The following is a 9,605-nucleotide window of genomic DNA, read 5'->3' on the forward strand; positions in this document are numbered from 1 at the left end:
TATATATTTCAAGTACCTACAGTTATTGCGTAGTTAATGTTTTCTTATTACGGGACAGGGAAGGGTCAAGGGACAGAAAATACACAATAAGAGAGATATCATGGTTATTTAACTGACGTTGACGTTTGTGACTGTTGACGCTTCACATAACCTCAATTTTTGAATTATAATAGTTAAAAATGTGTCAAAACTTGACAAAGCTCAAGTTAATAACAAAACATTAAGTGTATAAGTGTATATTATATTTTGTTATTCCACCAAAATTAGAATAAACATATAATCTTAGAACCATGGTACGTATATTTATATGATAAATATAAAATTATTCTTAGCTTTATGCTTAAATTAATAAAAGTGTAGTTTATACAAAATCCTTAACAAAATATTGATCTATCTGTTATTTTTCAGGCTAGAAACGCAGAAAAAGCGATGTAAGTAGTTCTAAATAAACCTATAAGTTGTTATATTTAAACCTAAATTGTTTTATTAAAATTACTTACCTGAGAAGTAATCCATTACAAGTTCTAAAATATGTAATATTTTTATTACACAGAAATCATAATATGTAAAAAAAGTTACCAACTCATTAATAATTATCAATTCAAACAGTAGAAAATTACACTTTAATGATATGGATGTGTGTCAAGGAAATAAAAAAAAACCATAATTTACATTCTTTATTAAAATTTTTAAATGGATATTCGTAATATTTGTAATTAGTTTTACTTTATGAAATGTGGGTAATGGCAAATTTATATTTTGTTATTAATTATAATAAAATGCATATATTGATTGTAGTGCTCATTGATTTTTAATTTTGTAGGACAACATTAGCCAGATGGCGTGCTGCCCAAGTTCAAGAAGCTGGAGGGCAACGGGAGCGAAGGCCGTATCTAGCATCTGAATGTAACAGTCTACAACAAGCAGAAAAATGGAGACTGCAAATAGTGAGAGAAATTGCCAAAAAGGTGGCACAGATACAAAATGGTAAGTTACATATACACATTTTTCAAATTGCAGGCTGCCTTATATATAAAAAAGTTATTAGTTAATTCAAATCAAAATTGTAATCTATGTGGTTATGATACAATGTGGTTTTACTGGTGTACCAAAATTATGTAGTCAATATTTTCATTAATAATTATTATCAATACAAGATCAAATTTAAAAATGGATGAGGAACAGATAAATGTTCCACAATCACCTCTTCGAGAATCTCCGAGGGTTTCGACTACAAAATCTGAAGATATTAATGTTGCTGAACCTAGTGATACCTTTATAGAAAAACCTCTTTTGATACAAGAGTCCCCTAAGATTCAATCGCCTGTTATAAGTCCCATTCCGCAATCACCTCCCCTTACATTTACTTCATCTCTAAAAAAAGAATCACTTGATGCATCTATTAAAAGTCAAAGGAGTATCATGAAAGAATTGTCCCAAGATATGGAAAGAAGAAGTAGGCAAGCTTCTGATGCTTTATCAAAGAATAGTAAAGTAAGCGAACCAACCAAAAGACGATCCTCCGCAAGTGACCAAATAAATGGACGAAGTTCCTCAATAAAAGGTTCAATCAATACATCAATTAGAAGTCATAGAAGCCAAATTACAGATAATATTAAAGATAAGAACAGTAACAACAGTGAAGGTGGTATTCAAAAATCTAATGTCAATAATTTAAATAAAGAAAATACAGAAAAATCTGATTTTGAAGATCATTCAGAAGGAGGTGAAGCTGACTCAAAACAAGACGGCAACCACAGTCCCGTGCTTTATACAAATATAAATAAAATAGCCGATATGAGTAGACATCTTACTAATGAAGCTAACGCCTTAAGAAATTCGATTAGGACTTTATCCGAAGACATTGTGCGTACAAAAAAGGAATTAAGCATATCAAAAGACGAAAATGTCAACTTTCCTTATCACTTGTTCTTAATAGAACTCATCATGAATAAGATTCATATGAAGTGTGACTGTTTCGAGTTCAGTTACAATAATCTTGTTATTGCTGCAAGTTTCTTGGGCAAGCAGCCCATAGTTCTGTATGACTCCTCTTATGGAAAAATCGATGATTTTAGCCATTTAAATGTAGGCAAATCTGCATTATTTGCGATGACTTATGATAAAATATGCAGTATTCAAGACTTTATAATACACTTGAATTTGACGAAACAACCACCATGTTCTAGTTGTGTAATGAAAGTAGCTGAAGCAAAAATCGACTGCACAAAAGAATTTTTGAATCTACGTGATGAATTGTGTAAAAAGTGGACAGAAGAACAACCTAAAGATAACATAATATGTACAACATCAACTCCGCTAAATAAAAATATGTGTTACTTGCGTAATGGTGACAGTGAAAACTGCGATTCGATAGGGGTCATGGAAGTAACAGTTCGAATGTCCTTCCTTGGGAAAGAGATTACAACAGCTTTCAGTGCTTCATCGAAGCCCAAATGTACTTCAGTTCTAAATAAGGAAGACAATGGCATGAGCATGTATACTTGTCACGACGTAGAAATGGATGGTCAGGGAAAAATTCTCTTAGATGAGGACACTTTGACAAGAAAAGAAATCCATAGAAGTACACATACCATGTCTTCTCGAAGAACTGGAAGTCCCATTTCGCAGTTATCAGGTGGTCATGCCTCACCCAAACAATTTTTGCCTACACAAAATTATACGAACCCATACCGCCAAGGTACGTTTTTTTTATTCATAGGAATTGAGGTACCTTCAAAGTTTGTATAAATAACTTAATTTAATTTCAGACTATGGCCCACAATACAATGAAATTTTCACAAAAATGAATGAGAACGAGTTACGGATTAGAGTTCCGAAAACAACTAAGTTAGACAGGACGGCGAGGTACGACAGAATACAAGAATTGTGTTCGTGTGAAAACACTCCGTACAATACTGGAGACCAGATTCAACTCGAGTTGCCCAAAGATAATGTTTACTCAAACGAATACGCTCACGAGACAAACACATCCCAAGTGAAATACGCATATAAAAGTTATGATAGAAATTTAGATAATAGAAATAGAAAAATTATTAACGTTACTCCACCAAATTGTAATATACCAGTAAATATGGAGAAACAGGTCCATCCAAGAAAAGACGTCTTTATACTTAAAATAGGAAAGAAACTTGAAACCAAAGACAAAAAAACTGATCTGGAAATAGAGCTCGTTACTCCTAAAGCACCAATAGAAAAAATCTTTAATAATAATGATATTTCTCAGCAATGTAGCTGTAATGATATGAAACACAAGCCACTAAAGAATGAAATCAAAGAACATACAAAGAAAGGAAAGAAAAGTAAAACAAACCTGGCCAAGAAAAAGGGGAAGACCCAGAAAAAACTCAAATCAAAGAAGACAAAATAGGAACCAAATAAAAGACATACGATTACAATAAATTCCAATATAACATAAATTTTGTTTTAATTATGTTTCGTTATTATGCAAAATTTTCTTATTATATGTACATATATAATGTGCATATTAATATCTACCCCATATGTTTTAGCTGGTCTTGGTGAATTTCGAATTCGCGACCTGAACGACGAAATCAACAAACTTATGAGAGAGAAACGACATTGGGAAGTACAAATTAAATCTCTCGGAGGTCCTGATCATGCTCGAGTCGGTCCAAGGATGTTGGACCAGGACGGCAAAGAGGTGCCGGGTAATAGAGGGTACAAATATTTTGGAGCTGCAAAAGACTTGCCAGGTAAGCTTGGAATTATACAAAAATAATATATATATTTCAAGCAGAAGAATTTACATATTTTATTATTGATTATCTACAAAGTATATTGAGTATTAAATGTAAGTGGTGTGTTATCTCGATAGCCGCGTGTTCTATTCTTCGGAGATCCCATCTTTAGCGAGTAGATCCATCTGACAGTTATCACATGTAGGTGTCCGCGAGTTGTTCGAGCAGGAGCCGCCGGCGGCGCCGCGCCGGACGCGAGCTGACCTCATGAGGGATGTGGATGCTGATTACTACGGATACAGAGACGACGAGGACGGACTACTGCTGCCGCTTGAGAGAGAAGCAGAGATAGATGGTGAGAACACTTGGGGAGATGATGAATGAAAGTACTGATCACTAGGTTGGTGATGACCACCCACGTGATCGTACTTAGCCGAGATGGATCACCATCCATCGCCATCACCAGGAGTCATAATTATGAATAGCATACCTTAGCGTCAATTTTGAATGTGTCATTTTAAATTAGAAATAAATTAATTGAACATTTATTCTTCTATCATAAAAAAACACACAAATAGCATGCTATTTATGTGAGAATTTTATTTAAATTATTTTAATTTCGCCGTTACATCACTTGTAACCAATATGTTTCTTATTTCACTTTTTTTATTTTTATTTTGCTACTTCAGCTATAGCCAGGGCAGTTGATGAATGGAAGAGAAATAAAGACGAGACGAGAGATCAAGACATTCCAGAGGAAGAAAATATTTACCCAGAAGATGTAAGTAATATTTTTTTATAGGTGGTAGGGACCAGCTGTGGTCAAGTAATTACAGCTCGAACATGGGCTGGCCCGACCGGGCAGATACCACCCTCTCACAGAATATTGGCGTGACGTAGTCATTAATGACTGCGTATCGTCCGATGAGTGAGAGAGCCGGTTGCCCTTTCTCTGTTCCCACCCCTCCCTTTTCCTCAACAGTCAGGGTTGGCAACGCATCCGCAACATCTCTGTTGCGGCTATCCATGGGCGACGGTCACTACTGCCCATCAAGTAGGCCGTCTGCTCGTCTGCCACCTTTCACATAAAAAAGAATATATACAAATTGGCGAGCTGGAAAACTATGTTTTTATCGTTTGTACGTTATTCATTTCAATCACTTCTCCATTTACAGCCTGAAGATAAGAGAATAATAGATGAAGACGAGGACGGAAAACCCGCGGTGACGTCACACGTTGCAGTCCCCTCCCAGAAGGATGTAGAAGAAGCACTTTTAAAACGGAAGAAGCAAGAACTACTAGAAAGATATGGTTGTTTAGATGTTAAGATGGAGGGCAGCTAACCTTTAAGGAAATATAGAATATGTTTCGCGAATATTCTTTTATTTAACACAGTTAACCCAAGAACAACTCGGTATCCGAGTTCCACCATGTAGGTAAAGGCTTCGTACGAGTATTCCTGTTTACCGTGCTCGTATGACTTTGTATTACTTTTTGTGTATGTGAAAATTTTCACGTTTTTTATCTTTCTAGTTACAGCAGTTTCAGATCAGAATACAGAATACCTTTTGTTGCAGAGAGATAAATTTCCCTATTAATTTATATTTTTCCTTGTCATGTGAGATATTAAAATTAAATTATAAAAATAAAATTCTATAGACATGTATAAATAATAATTTAATGTCCTACATTAGCTTATAATCAAACTGCCTCACAAAAACTATTTTTATCTCTTGGAATCCAAGTGTTATTTTAGACCATTTGTAGCATTGTTATATTTTTTTACTTACCATTAAAACTCGATTTCATCGAGAAAGTTTTAGAACTCATTTTTCATCTCCTAAAAGTTGGGGAATTCGTAAAAAGAACAAAATGCTCATAAACATATGCTTTATTTATTATTCTTCAACCATTCCATTAACCGGAATAACATTATTGAACCAAATAAGCAAAATATACACAAATTTTTCTAAACAATCGGATAATACTCTTAGGCCCTGGGTCGCAATTCACAAAATTATACCAACGAAAACTGATTCAAAGAATATAAATAATATTGATGGCTTAAATACCTTTTGAAAATATCCTCAAAATAAAAATATATATAACTCGTTATGTGAATGACAGGAATGTACAAAACTTAATGAGAAAGCAGCTTAAAATAACATTTCCATCACACTTCTTACATTATAAATATATTACACAATACATATGTCAAGACATTTATTTAAGATCGTTTAAAAGAAATGAGAACTCTTAATTTATTCTACTCCCATTGTTATATGGTATTAAGTGATTTCCTAGACCTAAATAATACTTATAATACATTGCTAAAAATATTATGTAAGTACCATAACAGACTTTGTCCCTAAACGAATCGTAAGTAAAATGTGTAAAAAAAAAAATCTTTTGAACGTACAATAAACTTTTAGTAGAAATCGTAACAAAGCCAATCCAACATTGTATAGAAGTGTATTAACATCAATAAACATTGACCGTACTCATAGATACCGAAGTACCATTAAAGTGTAGACCAACAAATTATTTAATACCAATTGTCATATTGACAGATTTGAATAAGATTTCAAGGAAATCACTTATATATATAAGTGGCTGTGTATATATATATATTACTAAGTTTCATATCATACAATTAATTTGATTATGTCTTATCAAAAATGTTACATCCGGGGCTTCAAGTTTTTATTACATTATAAGCTTTAACATTAATTGTTCGCTTTAAGACCATTGGGTTAATGATATTTGTTAAACAAATCAATTTTTTGCCCGATCAATGGACCACTGAATGTGACAAACATATGGCTATGGCACCGCTAGGTATACTGGGTTTCATTATGAATTTATTGTAATAACTATATAAAAATGTGGCTCGAATACTTATTAAGTATTATATGTTAATGGTCTGACTCCTATTTACTGATTCAAAAGGAAGATCTGTATTTATTGGCTACAAATTATTGAAGCTTTTAAAGCATGATTATTATAGTGACACTGTTTACCGCTTTAACCACAATATATTGGTATATGTCTATATACTTAAATAAACAATCGTGCGGCAAAAGAGTTTAAGAAGCCCGAAGCATGGCGGCCTATAATTCTTTTGCTAAGTAGCTACGTGAGAGAATCGGTTTTATCGAAGTAAGTATTTTAAGATTGGAACAAGTTCTGTTGCTTGGAGTCGTTTTCAAAGTCGCTCCACGCATTGTTCAGTTCCATGAATATCATTTTAGCTAAGTTTTCATTCGATGTTCCCATTTGCTGAAAAATATATTGAATATTTAAATAAACAAAAAACTATTCACTTAATGTAGTAATGAGGTTATAGGTGAAGATATATTGGTCTCACTTTATCAGGATGTACGGCGAGACAAGCCTTGCGGTAATGTTTCTTAACGTCCGCGGGAGACACCAGCTGGGACATGTCGACACGCGTCCAGCGACACTCGGCCCACACCACGCTGTGTAATGAACACAATAGAGCGCGAATGTTCGCCTTCTTGCCCTCCGTCTGAAATAGGTTACATCAAATAAACAATTACTCCTATATTAAAAGCTCGGTCAGATTTAACAATGTTTTCATTTCGCTGTTTCATAATTGTTTGAGGGTAGGTCTGAATAATAATAACATTAAGGAAGTCAGCAGCTGTCAACTAACCCATTCGTGTATTTTTAGTTTATCAGGGTCCATGACCTTGACCATTTCCTCTTTCCTCATGGCGTTGATGGTCCTCGGTCCTGGGTCTCGTTTCGCGAAGTCATATCCCTGACTCCCCAATAAATCACCGAACACATCCCCAGACTTCTTAACCTTTTCTTCCGTTGGTCCGGCGGGTTTAGCGGCGTCAAAATGAGTGCGGCTGTAAAATTACAACAATATTAAAAATATCATACGGATTAAATATAATTTTAAGTGATATTAATATCAGAATAGTATTAGGTGTAACCTGTAGTCTGGTTGGTGTGCGGGCGAGCGGGCTGGGGTCGGAACGTGGTGTGGAGTGTGTGCGGGGGAGGCGCGAGGAGATACCATTGGGGTCACTAACGGGGTCACCAGCGGGGTCGCCTGAGGAGTGGGAGCTGTACTAGATCCGCCCAGACCCGCGCCTAATATACCGAGATCCGCGAACGGATCACGCTTGGCCTGCTCCGGCGGTACGTTCTGAGGTTTTGCTGAAAACATTTTACATGAATAATTACAATAAAGCATATGTTTTATTTACCTAAATAGTAAATTTAGCCTTTCGCACTTATTATTTAAAAAAAATAACAAACATACATGTAATTATGTTTGTATCCGTTTTACGCGTCATCCGGTTAGTACGACTAAATATCGCCGGTCCCTTGAAGATCGTTATATCCGGATTCTACATATTCTTTAATGAATTTTGTAACCTCGTTAATACCAGTTACAAAATGAAAGAGTTAATTTTTAGAGCTACTTATATATATCAAATTAGCTCCAAGTATATTTTTTTATACAATTACCATCTTCCTTTACAGTCGGGGCGAGTATCGGTTCCTGTTTTGGTATAGGCTCGTTGAGGCCGAAAGGATCGAAGTTGAGAGGGTCACTCGAGTTCACGTTAGAGTTGGTGATGTTTGGTGCGGGCAGGTCAGAAAATAAAGACTGCGACGGCTGCGGGAAAGACTGAAAAGTATTAATCGAGAACAGCCGATATAATCCGATAGAGTTTTGGAATATTTAAAATTAGCAATGTAATATTTAGGCATCCATAACTATTATATAGCGTCAGGTAACATACTTGTGTGTTTTCTGACGCTTGACCGCTCAGAAAATCTCCGAATGAGTCGTCGTTAGGTTTCTCCATCATGCCGAAGAAATCAAAGGAGTCTTCGTTTTTCAGTTGAGGGGTCGCTTTCACCGAGGCCTGTTTCTCCTCTATGTTGAGGAAGTCCGCGGTGACAGCGGGGGGCGGCGGCCGGTGGGGAGCGGCGGGAGAGGGGGACGCGGTACGAGGGGCCGCGGGCCGAGGGGGACGGGGGGGCTCCCTTGAAGACGAGGGCACGTCCGTCGATACTGTAATAGTATACAATACGAGGTTTTATAATAAGTAATATTAATAATCATCGTAAAAATGAGTTCTAGTCACACTTACTAACTGATAATAATATATATGATCTGTGAAATCGATAATTTTTACATGCATGAGTTAATAGATGGCGGTGTTATAACATAGAGTGCAATACGTCTAGATGCTACATGACATTACTACACTACAGACATACTTGTCGGAGGTATGGCTGGTGGGTTTCTTCGTATATTAGCTGCATAAATACATACACATTTAATATTGATTATAGCTTCATATAAAAAACTGAAAATTTTTCTATCAAATAAACAAACCAGCATCGTATGCGTCATTGGATTCTCTTAAGCTTGTACTGTTTTTATGATATACAAGATTTTTATTTTCTTACTTCGTTACAATAAAGTAGTTAGATTTAGATTTTTTTTTATATATGTTAATTATGTAAAAATTAGCAAATTAAAGATATTCAACACACAATTTTCTACTGACCAAAGTTATCAATAGTCTCATCTCTCTCCAAATTACTCGAGAACAATACATTCGGTGTCCGTATGGGATAGGAGTGGTCTTCTTCCCACAGATCACTCCTCGGTTTTCTTCGCTCACCGTTCTGTACGACCAGACTTATCACCGCGGTGAGATTTGAGGAGAAGTGATCGTTCACAGGACTAGCTTCGTCGATACCGTCAATTTCTGATCTGTGGAGTTCAGTCATAGTTTAAAATTAATATTTAATATAAAATTAACATTTCCCTCGCGTTTAATTCAGATGTAATTAAAGAAATCGTATATTGATAATCATCTTGTATAA

General features: G+C 35.3%; 4 protein-coding genes across 6 annotated transcripts in view; 2 read left to right on the forward strand and 2 right to left on the reverse strand.

The window, feature by feature from the left end:
* Nucleotides 1–104, reverse strand: part of LOC116766010 (uncharacterized) — a 2,550-nt gene extending 2,446 nt beyond the window's left edge. Inside the window, exon 1 of the mRNA XM_032655663.2 lies at nt 21–104. The gene's annotated coding sequence lies outside the window, so the exon portion shown is untranslated. The remainder of the gene's footprint in view (nt 1–20) is intronic.
* LOC116766011 (pre-mRNA-splicing factor ISY1 homolog) lies at nt 105–5,097 on the forward strand. The gene is made up of 7 exons (XM_061522024.1): nt 105–293; nt 409–431; nt 824–987; nt 3,534–3,737; nt 3,928–4,077; nt 4,412–4,503; nt 4,898–5,097. Exons 1-7 carry the CDS (start codon nt 291–293, stop codon nt 5,063–5,065), a joined length of 804 nt encoding a protein of 267 aa, XP_061378008.1. The 5' UTR covers nt 105–290; the 3' UTR covers nt 5,066–5,097.
* Nucleotides 1,051–3,440, forward strand: LOC133319053 (uncharacterized). The gene is made up of 2 exons (XM_061522023.1): nt 1,051–2,701; nt 2,772–3,440. The coding sequence occupies exons 1-2, from the start codon at nt 1,171–1,173 to the stop codon at nt 3,389–3,391; spliced, it is 2,151 nt and encodes a 716-aa protein (XP_061378007.1). The 5' UTR covers nt 1,051–1,170; the 3' UTR covers nt 3,392–3,440.
* A 501-nt stretch (nt 5,098–5,598) lies between the features above and the next one.
* LOC116765459 (cyclin-G-associated kinase) overlaps nt 5,599–9,605 on the reverse strand; it is a 15,408-nt gene continuing 11,401 nt past the window's right edge. The window contains exons 13-20 of one of the 3 annotated variants that reach the window (XM_032654910.2): nt 9,284–9,492; nt 8,991–9,029; nt 8,507–8,781; nt 8,229–8,391; nt 7,688–7,913; nt 7,399–7,600; nt 7,090–7,251; nt 5,599–7,001 (exon numbers count right to left, since the gene is read on the reverse strand). In XM_032654910.2, coding sequence (XP_032510801.2) covers nt 6,891–7,001; nt 7,090–7,251; nt 7,399–7,600; nt 7,688–7,913; nt 8,229–8,391; nt 8,507–8,781; nt 8,991–9,029; nt 9,284–9,492 — 1,387 coding nt within the window. In that variant the 3' untranslated portion in view covers nt 5,599–6,890. The remainder of the gene's footprint in view (nt 7,002–7,089; nt 7,252–7,398; nt 7,601–7,687; nt 7,914–8,228; nt 8,392–8,506; nt 8,782–8,990; nt 9,030–9,283; nt 9,493–9,605) is intronic. The other 2 variants (XM_061521767.1, XM_061521768.1) reach the window with 2 other exon arrangements.

Source organism: Danaus plexippus, chromosome 11 (assembly GCF_018135715.1).
Source record: "Danaus plexippus chromosome 11, MEX_DaPlex, whole genome shotgun sequence".
Classification (NCBI taxonomy): Eukaryota; Metazoa; Arthropoda; class Insecta; order Lepidoptera; family Nymphalidae; genus Danaus; species Danaus plexippus.